Raw genomic sequence first — 15,868 nt, 5'->3', positions numbered from 1 at the left:
ACCAATGCTCTGCAGGAACCTCCAGGACTGTTTGTGCCTAGCTGTGTTGTCTTTCCAGCAGATATCGGGGTGGTTGAAGTCCCCCATGAGAACCAGGGCCTAGGATCGTGAGGCTACTTCCAGCTGTCTGTAGAAGGCCTCATCGACTTCCTCATCCTGATCAGGTGGCCTGTAGTAAACACCCACAACAGTGTTTAGGCCAACATTACTACAGAAGCTAAATCCTGAGCATATTTACTCTCTCAAAATTATAGGAGGTAGAGAGATTTGTTTGTTTCCAGATGGTGAACAGAAGCCCTGAAAGATTTGCTAAAAACCACAAAGGTACTTAATGATCAAACTTCTTTTTGTTTCAAGTGAAATGTGATTTATAAATTGAAAACAAAGATAGAGAAGAATATTTATAAATACATATTTAATGACCTGAACTTTAGTAACTTGACCAAAGTCACAGAGAAAGTCTTTGACAGAAAAAGGATGCAGTTTAGGTCTTCCAAATACCGTGCAAGCACTGTAGTTCATTTTTGCTGGTACTAAAGAAGAAGTTGGGGTGACATATTTTCACAAGCCATTGAGCAAAGACACTTCAGAAAAATCAGTGTGATTAGGATTTTTAAATAGCCTAAAAAGCACTAATTTTTCCCATTCTGCAGTATTCCCAGCTAACTGCATTTGAAAACACATAGGGTTTGGCTTTTCTGTAATAACTGCACTTTTATAAAGCAAGGTGATATATATTCCAAAGTTTTATTGCTTTAAAATAATGCACGTTTTCATTATTCAAACTGACAAAATATAGTAAAAGGTTTTTCTTTTTCAGGTAATAAGACCTACTGGTAATGTATTATTTACGGGATTTAGGTAAGGAGATGAGAGACTGAAGATGGAAAAAAAAGGAAAGGGAAGGAACTTAGCATTTCAGTGTACATTCATTTCACTCTCTGATACAGCAACATGTATCTTCCACCTCTGAATAAGGCAAGCATATACTGCTGAATGATCAAATCCTTCAATGTGGAAGAAAAAAAGTAAAGACCATTCCTTTGACATTGCCCAGGTTAGAAATGCTCCAAAAGCAGCAAAATGCCTTTTCTGCCAAATACATTCAGACTTGGCCCTGGCTTGTTTCTAACAGAAGATCAGCATTTGGCTTTAAATATATTTAATTTCCTTGGACATAGATGATATCATATTATTCTTCATCAAAATCAACATAAAACTTTATTAAGTAAAGTCTGTATTAAATGATATCAAAATGAATCTTTTAGCAAATTTATACCATCCATTTTTCACACTACCTGAAGTCATTCACCTCTGAAATACCACTCGGCTTTGTCTTTCCCCCAAATCCATTTCCTAGGACACCTATAGTCATATTTTAAAACAAATGCTGCTTCTTATATCCTTTATCATGAAGATTTTTCTCTGTATTTCAACAAACATATTCCATCCTCTGACAGTCTTTCAAGTCTGCTTCTGATTTCATTAAATGGAAATGAATTTGAAAACAGAAAAGGAAAGACAAATTACTCTACAAAGAATTAGGAGCAAACTTTCTGGAGCCTTTTGTACTAGCTGATTTCCCGTTACATGCTGGCCCCAAAACCCAAAGGGCTGGTCCCCAGAAGAGCCCACTGCAAAAAACACTCAGACAGAGCAAAGGGACTTGGCATGAACCCCCAGGGCACTGTGCAATCTGCAACGTGAGCCCATCCCATCCACAGCTCTGGCTGACACACTCAGTACATAGTGCACCTTACTAAATATGTCAGGTAGGATGGGAAGAGTCGTAGGACAAGTGTGACCACCAACTACCCAGTGATTTTGTAATACACACTTTTTTTTCACTACAGGGTCACTCATGACTTGAGAAATCATAAAATATGATCCAAAGTACATTTAAAGTTTCCAGGCTAGAGAAAGGCAAGCTATCATTGGTTGATAAGCAAGAAGATGTGTTGACTTGCAACTAAAAAGAGGTTCTGCATTAGTCAGTGGGCTTTGTGTTAAAGAGGCAACTAGGCTATATATGCCTTTGAATAACTATATACACTTATTCTTAATTGTTTATTATTGTGTTAGAAAACTGTTAATGACTTATTGAACAGAAAACTTTTTATTCAGGATTTCCATCAAGCTTTAGCTGGATGTTAATTTGAAATCAATTAGGAATGCACAAAACATTATTTTTTTAATTGCTTAATTAGTAAAAAAGTGCATGCTGATGTCTAAAGAAAAAGCTTTTGAACACTGAACTAAACTAACCTGAGTAAATTGAAGTGAGGAATATATTCTCTCTACGCTTACAGAAGCTACAGATGTCTAAAATGAAACAAAGTTTATCCCTTTAACAGACTGTTTTCTAGAGACTTAGCCAGTGATTAACCATGATCAGTGGTTTGACTTTTTTAAGATTTCAACACATACGCTGTTTTCATTTTTGTATAATACAATTTTTGATTAGATCATTTTAAATAAATGATTTAAAATAAATTGTCATAATTTCATTTTTTGTTCCAAATTCATTTATTTCTTAAAACAAAGATGGGTTTAAGAAAAATCTTTGATTCAAATCAAAACTGTATTTTAAATAACCTGTTTTCACCTACCTTCCACCATGCCAATAAGTAAGGATTTGGGACTGAAAGATTTCTCAAAATGATGTAAGCATTCTTAATGTCAATGCATATTTTAACATGGGAACTTGACATGATCATCAGTAGCAGTCAGGAAGCGCAATCTGCAATTTTTAGCGGGGGGATGTGCACATTCAGGCTCATGTTTTTTAAGCATCAGTTGGATTGCTAAAAATTATCACAGTTTCAAGGTCAGGTTGTTGAACTGCTCAAATATCAGTGTGGTTTACATTCACTAATGGGTATTTCTTTCCCCAGACAAATGAAATGAAATTAACATTCCCATCACTTGGTTATTTGTCCTAACAGCTCTCAAACCACCAATTTAGGTTTCCTTTTAACTAATGGAAAAAAAATTAAATACTGGAAGTAAGTTACCCAGAAATCACCCACTCTTCTTCATTCTCAAATAAGAAATACTCATTCTCAATTTTTTTTTTGTATTTACACCCTTTATCCCATATCCATAGTATGTCTTCCATTTGCATATCAGGACCCAGATGTGTAAAGTTATCATTATAAAGTTATATTCTAGAAAATGAATCTAATGAATCTAACAGAAATGTGACCTGTCATCTACCAAGTACATGGGCACTCTTACTCTGAAATTAAAAAGTAGGTGTCTGATTGTTTTGATGAAGTCAGCCAAAAGAATGCCAATTGAATAAAAGTGAGAACTGAGACCTTTGATCTGAGTCCTGGAGTGTTTGCCTTTCTCAAGTGTATCGCATGACTTCAGAACTAGGCTTCAAAAGAAGCATTCTACTGGCATTTCCAAGTTTTCCTTATCAGACTATAAGTAATTCCAAATTTAAGAGTCTAAGTATTAACCTTTTTTCAGTGCGAACTCTGGAACCTTGCACCTCTCAGTTATTAACATGAAGGGTACATTTTAAGGGAAAGCATTCTGTTTTAGAAGGTTGATCAATTTGCCTGCTTCATAGTTTAACAGCAGAGAGAGACCTGTTTTCCTTTCATTTTTATAGCCATTATAATAGAGCAGCAATTAGCAGTAAGTAGTCACTGATCAGCTCAGTGGGGTATGTGATAAAAAGGGATGACTCCAAACAAATACATAAAAATGAAACTTGTACACACAAAATTCAAGTAAACAGGGGTTAAACTTTGGGGCTGTTCTTTTTTTTTTAATCTTAATTCCCCACAGGGCATATTATTTACCACTGCATCTAGGCCTTTTAAAATTATCCATAACCAAGCTATTTAAACTAATAATCATCAGAAAGCTTTCTTGGTTTAAAGGTTACCTGCAGCAGATGATTTTTTTTAATTGCAATGAGATGAAGTGAAGCCAAAGCTCTTTTTAGTCATTTCAGTTTCTGTTTTATTTTCCTATGTGACAGTATAATCTGGCTTTTCGTGGTTGGTACACAGGAGTCTGCATCTACCACTCCTGAGGCCATGACCTCTGCTTAGCAGAGGGAAAGGGAAGCATTTCTCTCTGCCACAATATTAATTACAGGTCTGTAAATAATATTGTAATTAACAGGATATGTTAAAACATTGGGTAAGTTTGGTAGGACTGTACACTAGGTCCACAACAGTGCAGCAATATCTAGTCTTCCCAAATTCTACCCTGACTACAAATACCTGAAGAAACATTATCTCCAGAACAAACTCACTGGATATTTTTTCCAAATTCATGATCCAGCTGCTAGCTGTCTCCTGGAGCCTGACTTCTTCAAACTAATTCCTTTCTGCATATAATTTGCAGATAGTGATGTTGCATTTTATATTCTACATTTTATTGCATGCAGTCCGGATCCTTGTTCATTATGTTGCTGCTATTATTACAAGGTTTGTAGCTTTTTTTCCCTGACAGCAAGTCCCCAAACTCTCTCCAGTTTGTAAGCTCTTACATTTTCCCATTGGTATATGTTATTTTTTGGATTTTTCTTTCTGGCTTATTATTCATTAATCTGTTTTAGACTGTATTGCTCTTTACTAGCTCAGCTACTGAAAGAGTTTAAAACATTTTCTGATTGCATTTTTCTAATCACTCTCTCTGCCTTTCTACCCAGTAAAGATAGCAAATGCAAAAATTATGCTGTTTTGTATCATCATTCAAATCATTTGCAAAATATATGAGATTTTAGGGTGTGATAGCCTATTAGCAATCTCTTTGAGAATGAAAGTAGTAGTACAGTTACTATATATGTACTTTAAGTCCACTATTCCAGTCTGCCTCCTCTTGCACAGGTCAAAGGTTACTTGGGGTTACTTGGCTAGGATAATGCTGGAAGGAACAGCCCAAGTCCTTTACTTGTTCTTTGCAAGACAACCTAAACCTCCAGCAACATGTCAGTTTCAAGCATAATTCTGTTTTCCTGTTCTCTTTCCTCCCCTTTCTCATCCTCTGTGCAAGACCCAGATTTGTTTCTTGCATATGCTTTTATACGCATTTTTATTTGCTAAAAAATTCTTTGTTTTTCCACATTTGGATAGTTCTATTTTTCCATTTTGGCAGAACAACCCAGGACTTCCAGTCTTTTTCATTTCTGTGTAATTATTTAAGTCCTCAGTACCATATTTGAATATCTACCTTGCTATTCTTGTCTAAAATTTCAGGGGAACAAAACAGGTTAGCGTCTACTAATTCTATCCCTATGCCACGTGGAAGATGTATAGGCCATGCTGTATGCATATTTCACCGTTATCACTCCTTCCTTGGCTAATGAAGTAACACAACATATGGAAATGAATGAAGCTGAAAAGAAAATGAGCCACTGTCAAAAATCTTATGAGCTGTTACATTACCACCTCTTGAATGCCATCCGTGTGGAAGAACGTGTGCAAATCTACAATATTTGAAACAATTTATGATGGGAGAAAAAGGAAAAATTATAAACGGAACATGTAACAAAAGGGAAGTTCAGTCATAAACTTTGTATTATCACCAAGTAAATCATCAAGTCACAAAGACTGTACAGTCCTAACTTGTTAGCTAGCCTCGCTCTTGCATAAATGGTTCTGAGTAATTTCTGTGCCATGTGCATATGAAAAATCTATTTTAAATAAGTAAAAACACAGAATCATCAAGGGGTTGCTCATGTTGGGTAAACTGCAATATATATACAAAACTTTGAGTAAAGTATAACTTCTGTTTTTGAGCCCTGTTAATGATTGCATGCATATGCCTCATACTTTCAGCCGTACTCATTTTATATTTATACTTTTTAAAATGAACAGCTAATCATGTTGGGACCCAGTAGGCTCTGCCTTACCTATTACCAAGGCTAATCATTTTAGATATTAGTGGCTGATAACTTGGATAATGCATAATTAAAAAAAGAGAAGATCAAAATGCCTTTCATTAGTATCTATATTTTTAATTACCACCAACAAGCTGACTAAGGAACAACAGCAAGAGTTTTTCTATCCAGCTCAAATAGCAAACTCAACTATGTAGACTGCGTCTCAGTTACTTTGGTATCTTTGTGTCATTTTTTCCTCCATTGTCACAACACTGAGACAGGCATAAGTACTGAGTTGATTTCCTCAGCCAGTAGGAAACTGAACAGGAAGCAAGACCAGAAACTCTCATCATCTTTTTCAAGGACTACAGGCACTATTGTTTCTTATATCCACAACTTTATTTACTCAAAACCAAAATGTCAGATTCAAAAAATCAGATCAGACATTTTTGAGATAACCAACTGAAATGGTAAATTAAAACAAAAATGGAGCCTACAATTAGACTCTAATGCTTTAGATGAGAGACTGAAAACCAATAGCTTGCACTATAGAGGGCATACAGAAGGCACTGTACAAGGCCTTTTGCCAGCCAAAATGGGAGAAAATACCACCAATCTCCACTGTTACCTGCACTGATAGGACTTTTTTTGCCTGAAGGGGATTCCCTGGTCACACCAATACCAGAACTCCTGACCCYCCCCCCCCCCCCAAAAAAAAAAAAAGAATACTGCTGATGAGCAATAGCCTCTCTTTTTAAAAGTCAGTACCTCCCACTCCAATGCTTGGCACAGGCAACATGTGCTGAGCATTGTTGTAAACAGAATGCTGAAAAAGAGCACATACCTGACCCACTATGGCAGTCTATAGGCTATGAGATGAGATGAGAGCCTACCAAAAGCATGAACATTCACTTCTTCCTTTCATTAAATGGAACTGATACCCATATGTATCGCCAGATGGTACTCCATCCTGACTGCTGAAAAGAACATTGTAGTAAACAAACTTAGAAAAACAGAAGGACAAAAAGGCATTAAAGAAATCCACATTTTAAAATTTATGTGTGCATTGTATAAGCAACTCACAGTTCACTTAAAGTTGTTTGGCCCCAAAAATGATGGAGCCAAGAGTAGTCAGAAATGCAGCAATTCAAATACAGTATTTACCATCATTTTGATGCACTTCTCACAAAATAATGCTATTCAGATTAGTTGCTGCAATTGTCCTCTTCTAATCAAAAATAAAAACTTCTTCACCACACAAGGAATAGGCCTTTTATTTATTTTTATTAAATTTAGTAAAGGAAATGCTCTCTCTTGAAAAGAATTACTGATGTAAATGTTAGGGTGAGTAAAGTTCTTATGTATGAAATGAGCAAGTCTCAAAGCTGCAAAAAACAAAAAAGATCGCACAGTATACACAAAATGTGGCAGTACACAAAATTATTATCAGTGTCATTCTTCAGAGCACTGAAAAATTCACTTTTCTCACATACGGTATAAGTTAAACACTTGCAAAGCACAAAGTTGCATTAGTACCACCAAAGCCAAATGAATTCGTGAGTGCAATACGCCGTTTTTCAGTTTTCCACTCCTGAGCTGTTAGTGGAACATAATTGAGATCAAATTCTGCCTCTGTTTTCTGTAAGTTTAGAGTAGGTGGCAAAAATCCATGGTAACAGGACAGTGCCGTAAAAGCTGCTTCAATAGCTCCTGCAGCCCCCAAGAGATGTCCTGTTGCTCCTTTTGTGGAGGAAACTGCAATATTACGTGCATGATCTTTAAAAAGTCTCTTGATTGCCTGATTTTCAGCAGCATCTCCTAGAGGTGTAGAAGTTGCATGTGCATTGACATATGTTATATCTTCAGGTTTGATTCCAGAATCTTTTATTGCTGCAGACATACATCTAAAAAAAAAAAAAAAAAGACAACAGATGCTCAATTTCCCATTATATTCTTGTGACTAACACATGTGTAATAAAACAAATACAAAAGTACAGAGTGTGTGAAAATGTTTATCACATAATGAAAATCTGAATGGCATACTAGAGACAAATAACTACCAGAAATATTACACAAGTGTAGGTACCCTCCACTAATTTTCTCTAGCATAGCTGACGCATTAATGTAACATGCAGCAGAATAGTCCCAGAAATCCCCTTATTGTAAATGAAAGGAGGATTCCCCAGTTATTACATTTTCTTTCATATTTACATTATTTCACTTTGCTCACAACATGTCTAGTCATATTAAGAAATTAGCAATACAAATTGCTTCACTTTCACTCCCCAAAAAAATGGAAACGAAAGAAAAATACTGCAATCCTCCTGCAGAGTTTCTTTTGCATTCTTTCTAGGGGTTAGAAGACATCTCTTTCCCTTCCCTGGAATAGAAAGGACATAGCCCAAATTCCTATAGATAAAATGAAATTTATTGAAAGTCCCCCCATTCTGCTCTGACATCGTATGCTCCATCCTGGCTCCTGGCACTCTGTGGACTATGACTGCCTTTATAAAACAAGCTCTTCTATGAAAACCACAGAAAGGTTGACTCCATACTGTGATTTCCTCACAGATTTCCCATAGGGAAAGAAGGATGAAGCACATGTCTCTCCTTGTACACTCTGCTTAACTAAGTATCTCTGGACAAAGGATCACTGATTCTTTTGAGATTTATGAAAAAGTAATAGGTAAATAAAAATAAAGCTCCAAAAATAGATAACTCAGGCTGCTGGACAAATTTTAATGTGTCCAGTACAGTTTTCTACCCTCAGAAGCATCCAGCAGCATCCAGCTTAGCTTGGATCAGAGTCCAGTGACCCTCTCTGTATTTGTAAGCAAATATTCTGGCAAATAAGATTACTGATCAACTGTGAGAGAAACAGATACATTAATTTAGGTTAAACATGTCAGCTGCAAGGAATGTAATAATTGAAGGAGAAAACAGTGTATCTCAACTGTATGGAACACCCTTTGTATACACCCTTCTGAGTCTGGTTTTGTGCTCTCTTTTACTGCAGGTTCATTCCAACATATGTATTAGTTTCCAACTGAAATAGTTATTAGAAGATGACAAAAATATATTACCCTGAAATTTTCTGTCATGGCAAATAAATTTATTAAAGAATAGTACACTGCTGCAGTAACAAAATATTTGTATGAAAACTGTATTAAAATGTATTATCTCATTTCAAGGTGGAAAAGCTCAACGTTTTGGAGATACCAAGATTAACTTTCAACTACTTCCCATTGTGAATTTAATTTATACACTACTGCAATCATAAAATTGTGTTACAAGGCATTGCCATATCATCTCAAGGGTAAACAAGTCTGAAATCTGAGATAAGAAACTCCTGATTATCCAGCTCACACTTAAGTCTACAGAAAAATTAACTATGAATCAAGTAGCAAAGAGAGAAATCTGTTATATTACACTTCTCTGAAATCTGTTAATCCAATAAGGATGCAGACACAGCTTTACAATATCATGCAGAAGTTTGATCTATTTGCACAACGATATATTGAATTTTGTTATTAAACACACACATACATTCAGAATAATGAAAACTAGTAAAGCTTCCTGTGTTTGTCAGCAATGGCCAATAGACAGCTCACAAACAGTACTTATACTTACACATGTAATTTAAATAAAAATTTAATTAGTTGAATAATAAAGGTTGTCATCTGGTTGTGAACTACTTTTGATGAGATTAACAAAGATGAAGTTTTACCATTTTGCCAAAGTGTATTAAAATGTATTTCTGCTGCATCTCTCCACCAATGCTCTATTTACTGCATCAGAACCCCAACTGAGCAAAGTATTTAAACATGAAAGTAGCATAGGCATATAATCCAAATATTTTCCCTATGAAGATCCAAAGTCTTTTAGAAAAGAGAATAGTGACAATTATTGCTAATGACATTTACAGTAATTATTCTAATAAACTAGATTTTCCAAGTACTCTACAGCTTTTATCATCTGAGAGTTCTTTAAGAATGGCATTGCCCTTTCAGAGCACAATAGTATGACCTGCTTAAATGGTGAAATAGAAGTTGAAGAGGTTTTTTCATACTAAGAGAATCTTAAACAACTGTTTTTCTTTGAGTCATTTGTGTAAACAGCTGTAAGCACCATAAGTAAAATATTTTCACATAAAGTTTTCATAACTCTGTTCAAAAACATTGATTCTAGCAAGAACTGGCCTTCATCCTGTTACTAAAAGAAGAAAAATGGGACAAAACCTTACCAGAAACATATTGTTCAGATTAAGTTTTCAGACTTTTGGAAATCTATGTATGATTTTTAAACTGATACATGGGTAATATTAATGCAAGATTGAACAGTATTTCTCTAGGCAGAGCATACAATAATAGAAGCAAATGTAGCCATTATAATTAACATATGAAGTAACCATTATAATTAGCATATAGGTTCTTACCTGAATGCACCATCTCCCTCTGGATTAGGTGCTGTTATGTGGCAAGCATCACCAGACAGTCCATAACCTAAAACTTCTGCATAGATCCTAGCACCTCTTTGTATAGCATGTTCATATTCTTCCAACACTAGCACTGCTGCACCCTCTCCCATTACAAACCCTTCTCTCTGTGAATCAAATGGTCGACATGCCATTTTAGGGCTTGAGTTAAAACCAGTGCTGAGGGCCCGAGCTCTTGCAAATCCAGCCAGCGACAAGGGACTAATACAAGCCTCAGTCCCTCCAGCCAACATCACATCAGCATCACCAGAGGCAATAAATCTAAAGGAGTCTCCAACAGCATGTGCTCCTGTGGTACAAGCAGTAGACACGGCATGATTTGGCCCCTTCAGTTGGTATTTAATGCTGATCTGACCTGCTGCCATATTAACTAAAATCTTTGGCACAAAGAATGGGCTGACCTTGTTATAACCCTTTGTTTTAAATAAAAAAGCTGTATCAGAAATCTCTTCCAGCGGAACCATTCCCATTCCGATTGCCACACCAGCTGTTAAGCTGTCCTGTTCAGACTGCGGAGACCAACCAGCGTCTTTTATTGCTAGCTCTGCTGCACCAATCGCCATGACAGTAGCAGAACTCATGGATTTGATCTCTGATTTTGATACAAAGCTTTCTTCACTGAACTGACCCTCCTCATTTCCCCTTGGCACACAAGCAGCCACTTTACAAGGAACGCTTGCATATTCTTCCCCGTCTAGCGATGCAATCCCACTGTCTCCCTGGAGAAGGCGGTTCCACACAAACTGAGTCCCCACACCAAGAGGAGACACTAAGCCAATACCTGTAACAACTACTCTCCTATGACATGTAGGCAGTGACTTGGTGCTAACAGCTCTTCTGTGCTTTCTTAAATACTGATTTAATTTCAGGCTCCGAAGACTTGCAATCTTTAATAGTTCCTGAGAACACTGTGAGATCATGGTGGAAATTAATCACTTCATGCAAATTCCTGTAACAGGAAAAAAAAAAGACAAAAACACAACAATGAAGCAGCCAATGTGAGAAACATTCCAAGTACATTAGGTTAATAACTTTTTTACATGAAAACCTGTTTTCAATACTGCAAAAAGGGATGCAGTTTCTGTCTCCGCTGTCTGGAAGGATACGTGCCACGGCAGACGGCATAGACACACATTCACTTCGCGAATGCCTTTAAGATGGCAGAATGGAATGAAATGGACAAGTGGGCTCTTTTAGCTTAAACTGCTAATGAAGATGACAGTGCACCAGTGTGGACTGCAAGGCACTCACTAGTTTTGTTGGACTCTCTCTAGGGCTTTAACTACCAGTTGATTGGCGGTATCAACAATAAGCAGTAATAACTTCAGCCTTCTGAGGTAGACCTGAAAGAGTAAGTCCTACCATTATCGTGTTAAGGATGTCATTATCTTAACCTCTTTGTTAAGCAGAATGGTCTAGAAAACTGGCTAACATAAGGAATCAAGAGAGCTGGAAATCTGTTTGCAGTTCTACCACTAAAGCAATTATATAACTTGAACCAGACTCTTCATCTTTGTATCCCCACCTCCCTTTTAATCTGCTGTGGGGGTACTCAGAATGTCAGCTCTGTGGGGTGGGAACTGCACCGCAAGCGTGTTTGAGAAAGATATATCACAATGGCACATTGAAAGACCATGATAAAATGAACAAAAAAGCATCTGAGATTACAATCATTTCACACAGAGACAAACTAATATTTCTACATTGTGATAAAGTTTAATTTTTTCTTCTAATAGAAATAACTATAAAAATAAATGATGTTCTAAACACTGCTCTGACTGAAAACACTTTTGCCAGCAATGTATTGTAGCACTTACACCACATCCTGGGATCTGGCTACAGACTATTTGATTGCTGGCCAGCAGCCATGAAACATACAGCCTACAGATGTCCCAGCTCCCTTGAACCTCACTCCCTGAGACTGGGTTTATCATGCAATATGTCAAGCGACAGTGGAAAGCTGCTGCTGAGGAAAAGTACTTCTAGCAGGACTTCCCTGATGGGAGGACCACTCTAAGCAGTAGCGCCTTAGCCCCTCTCTCGCATGCCTTGTCTCAGTCACAGCCAGATCTGAAATTGGTCTAATGCTGGAGCAGGACAGAGGCTACAGCACTACAAGCACATAGAGTACAGGCTTCAACAGGTCTGACTTTGTTGCTGATGCAAATTTTAAATTAATGGGCATTTTTCAGCCCATTGTCATGAGGGATGTTTACTTTTTTCTGCCACTCTTTGCAGTTTGGAGAGTCACTGCACTTAAAAAAGCAAAAAGTTAAACCCACACCTACAACAAGTAAGTTTCCTTATTCCCTGYGGTGCTCTTTTCATCTCTGCCTCCACCCAGGATTTGACCGCTGTATAAGTATTACTAATATTTGCCTTCAGCCGAAACACTATTAAAACAGCAACAGGCTCAACAGTCAAAAAACTTGGCATTACAGAGTCAGATGTTTTCTGCCTCATAAAAAGGGGAACATAACGTCATTAAATATTTGGTAAAACAGAAAGAACTGTATTAGAACCATATGCTGTCACAAGATTAACACACTTTTATAAAAAAACAAAGAACTACTCATTTCTATGGCAGCCACAGTACATAGCAGCATTACTTAAAAACAAAAAGCTAGAAACAGTGCTTACGAACGCACACGGGTTCTTCACAGGAGCCTATCTTATGATCCAAATTAGTCAATTTAATTATTTTAAGTCAGTGAATCTGCATTTTATAAAAATATTGTAGTTAATTGAAGACGTCTTTAAATTAATACTTATCTAGCAGTCACATATGGCTTTTAATAAAATGCAGGTTCACTGACTTAAGACAATTAGAATGCCTAACTTGACTCCAAAAAAAGGTAAATCACTTTTTTTATTCACTGTATACACTGAACGGAAAAATAAATGGGAACTCATTTTTCCCAGGGAACACGAGCTCGTTTTATACCACCAGGTATCCCGAGAAGCCATAACTAATTTTAACTGTCACGCCGCGGCTTAGCGGGGCAGCGGAGGGGAGGCCCCTGAGCACAGGCCGCCGCGGCGTGCTGAGCCACCATAGCAACGGGCCGCCCGTTGCGCAACACCCCTCCCTGCCACGGCCCCTCACGTGACCCTGCCCCCCCCCTCCCGCGCGCGGCCTCGCCCGTGACGTCCAGAGTCCGTACAGAGCCGCAGCCGCCACCGCCGTCCCCCTCCGGAGGGGGGGGATTAGCGCCGGGGAGGAGGATCAGCCCTCCCCTTCCCTTTTTCCCTAACGGCCCAAGAGAGCCCTCGCCTCCTCTGAATGCCTTCCCTCCCTCTCCGCCCGTCCTAACCCGCAGAGGCCCCGCCGGTACCTCCTCTCCCCCCCAGGCCGCTATGGTTCGCTCTGCCTCCCTCTGCTGTTCCTATTGCGCCGGGCTAAACCACACGGGGAAGGTGGGGAGGCTGGAACGCGGTGCCTTAGCAGTCGATCCCCGATGTCAAGATTGGCGAGAAGCCGCCCGAGCGAATCGCGTAATCGGCGCTGGACTGCGCGGCCGGGGGGGCGTCTGCGCGCGCGGCGGCGGCGCGAAGGGGAGAGCTGTGACCAGGCCCGGGCAAGGGGCAAGTGCATAGGTGATAAAGAGAACTGGAAGGCGGCGAGAGGATGACTTCCTCCCCAAAACCGCACACTTACACCACGCAAAGAAAGATTAAAAAAAAAAAAAAACCCGAGGTCCGGGTGGAATAGCTTACAGGAGACCAACAATAAGGTCATGAGGGAAACCTTGTTGTTTCCCANAAAAAAAAAAACCCGAGGTTCGGGTGGAATAGCTTACAGGAGACCAACAATAAGGTCATGAGGGAAACCTTGTTGTTTCCCATCAGTTTCTTTAATATTGCATGCATAGAACAACTAATTCCAGCATTCAGTATTTAGGAAATGTCAAAATTCAGATTATCTGTGGAAAATAGTATGCAATAATGTWATTCAAGGGCACTGCACATGCTTTCATGGGGAGCCATTCAGGACTGCACAGTCTGTCCCAGGCCCATTTTATATCCCACCTGAATTAATTCCTTGGGACAGTTTTCCTACCTGCAACTCATCTGCTTTCTCTACTCCCAGTCCCTGTCTGATCCCCTTCTACTAGCTGCACATCTCAGATCCCCATTTTTCATTAACTCCCCAACTCCAGGGCCGCATTCCTTGAAAATGGTTGCTCCTCCATCCAGATGCTGAAATGCCAGCAGAGAAGACAGTAATTACTAAGGTAAATAAAAACAAGCTGATTATTGACTTTATAGGAGACTCTTGAAAAATATATGTTCAACTACTGCAATGGCACAAATACAGACAAAGTAAACTATTCATTGTTGCTATTTCCAGATGCTGGAACTGCAGTGCATGATCTGAACTGAGACCAAGCTGCCAGTTGCACCCGACATGACATGTAGGAACAATAAGTAAAAGAAAGACAATGGCATCGTACTTTAAATACATGAAACACAGGAGCTATCATATCAGAGCATAAAATGGGTGCCAAAGTCTTGACATTGACTTGAAGCACCAACTGCAGGGGAAAAAAAAAAAAACCACAGAGATTCCAAAAAGGAGGGAAATGCAGTATTAAATAAAAAAAAATTAAGATTCAGGATTTTCAGGAAATGAAGCCTGTATTTAATTTCCTTTTGGAAATAAAATTCCTTGAAATTTAAGGTGTTCGTAGTTTGTTGAATTTGGCTCTTAGTTTTCTCTTTTTTTTTCCCACCACTTTGCTATGAACACTTTCAAAGCATTATTTAGAAATCTAGGCTTTATGATTGAGAAAAGCATTGTAAACATGACCAAAATGCACCCTACTGGTGTAAAGCACGGGTGAAGATCCTAAAGAAACCGACCTTTTAAAGCAAAAAAATCTCTGAAGAAAATTACTTGTGATTTTTTGGTGCCTGCTTCATGACCCGTTAGCTCTTAATTAGCAATTCAGCAACCGTGAGACACGTAATACCGCGGCTACGATAGGGCCAAACTCTCCGACCTTTCCCAGGGCCCGTGCAGGACACCGCGTTACGGGGCGGCCGAAGGGCGCAGCGCCCCGGGCAGGCAACCCCGCGCCAAGTGGGAGGCCCCGACACAGGGCTGCGGCTCGGCCACGGGCCTCTGACGCGGGCTGAACAAGAGGCGGCTCGGCGAGGGCAAATCCGCGGGCGCAGGGGCAAGGAGGGACCCCCAGGACTGTCAGCGCCTTTAAGGCCCCCCCACTCGGAGGGCAGGCGCTAAGGGCAGCGGCCTCACTGCTCATACTGAGCATGCGTGTTGCGGCTCGCTTCCGGCGGCTTGCTAGGTGCTCGGGGCCCTGCCTGGCGGGGCCGGCGTGTGGCGCGATGGCGGCCGCCGTGGGCCTTTCTTCCTCRCCGGCTTCCCCCGCCGTGAGCGAGCTGTGCCAGAACGCCCGGGAGATCTTCCTGGAGGCCTCGCGGCTGCTCCTCGCCTACGCGGACAACATCCTCCGGTGAGCGGGACCGGGCGCGGCGGCTGGCGCCCGGAGCGGCTCCTCGCG

The 15,868-nt window shown here is 39.5% G+C and overlaps 2 protein-coding genes and 1 long non-coding RNA gene across 16 annotated transcripts in view; 2 read left to right on the top strand and 1 right to left on the bottom strand.

Annotated features, from left to right (window-relative positions):
- Nucleotides 1–7,115: 7,115 nt before the first annotated feature.
- OXSM (3-oxoacyl-ACP synthase, mitochondrial) lies at nucleotides 7,116–15,433 on the bottom strand. Of its 6 annotated transcripts, XM_026057278.1 has the most exons (4): nucleotides 15,207–15,286; nucleotides 14,404–14,543; nucleotides 10,284–11,292; nucleotides 7,116–7,752 (listed from the first exon to the last, which is right to left on the bottom strand). In XM_026057278.1, the coding sequence occupies exons 3-4, from the start codon at nucleotides 11,261–11,263 to the stop codon at nucleotides 7,350–7,352; spliced, it is 1,383 nt and encodes a 460-aa protein (XP_025913063.1). In that variant the 5' UTR covers nucleotides 11,264–11,292; nucleotides 14,404–14,543; nucleotides 15,207–15,286; the 3' UTR covers nucleotides 7,116–7,349. The 6 variants fall into 6 exon arrangements, with proteins under 6 accessions (XP_025913063.1, XP_025913067.1, XP_025913065.1 ...); XM_026057282.1 differs by lacking the exons at nucleotides 14,404–14,543; nucleotides 15,207–15,286 and adding an exon at nucleotides 15,347–15,433; XM_026057280.1 differs by lacking the exon at nucleotides 14,404–14,543 and having other exon boundaries at nucleotides 15,241–15,318.
- LOC112961765 lies at nucleotides 13,488–15,192 on the top strand. Its single transcript, XR_003252106.1, has 3 exons — nucleotides 13,488–13,703; nucleotides 14,504–14,578; nucleotides 14,695–15,192. It is a non-coding gene; the product is annotated as an uncharacterized LOC112961765 (long non-coding RNA).
- Nucleotides 15,434–15,606: 173 nt separating the features above from the next.
- Nucleotides 15,607–15,868, top strand: part of NGLY1 (N-glycanase 1) — a 26,222-nt gene continuing 25,960 nt past the window's right edge. For 6 of the 9 annotated variants that reach the window (XR_003252104.1, XR_003252105.1, XM_026057269.1 and 3 more), the window contains exon 1: nucleotides 15,607–15,820. Coding sequence is in view for 4 of the 9 variants with exons in the window: in XM_026057269.1 (XP_025913054.1) it covers nucleotides 15,618–15,820 (203 nt within the window). In the remaining 5 variants the exon portion in view is untranslated. The remainder of the gene's footprint in view (nucleotides 15,821–15,868) is intronic. The other 3 variants (XM_026057276.1, XM_026057274.1, XM_026057273.1) reach the window with 1 other exon arrangement.

The sequence above is a fragment of the Apteryx rowi genome, unplaced genomic scaffold, assembly GCF_003343035.1.
Source record: "Apteryx rowi isolate R43461 unplaced genomic scaffold, aptRow1 scaffold_138, whole genome shotgun sequence".
Classification (NCBI taxonomy): Eukaryota; Metazoa; Chordata; class Aves; order Apterygiformes; family Apterygidae; genus Apteryx; species Apteryx rowi.
The sequence above is the reverse complement of the archived record's forward strand: the minus strand, read 5'-3'. Positions and strand labels throughout refer to the sequence as shown.

What these genes read in the sequence shown, in the direction of transcription:
- OXSM (XM_026057282.1), bottom strand. Translation starts at nt 11,263, where the DNA reads ATGATCTCACAGTGTTCTCAGGAACTATTAAAGATTGCAAGTCTTCGG. An exon ending in GAGGGAGATGGTGCATTCAG is followed by an intron (nt 7,753 to 10,283) that starts GTAAGAACCTAT and finishes TTTTTTTTTTAG; the next exon opens with ATGTATGTCTGCAGCAATAA.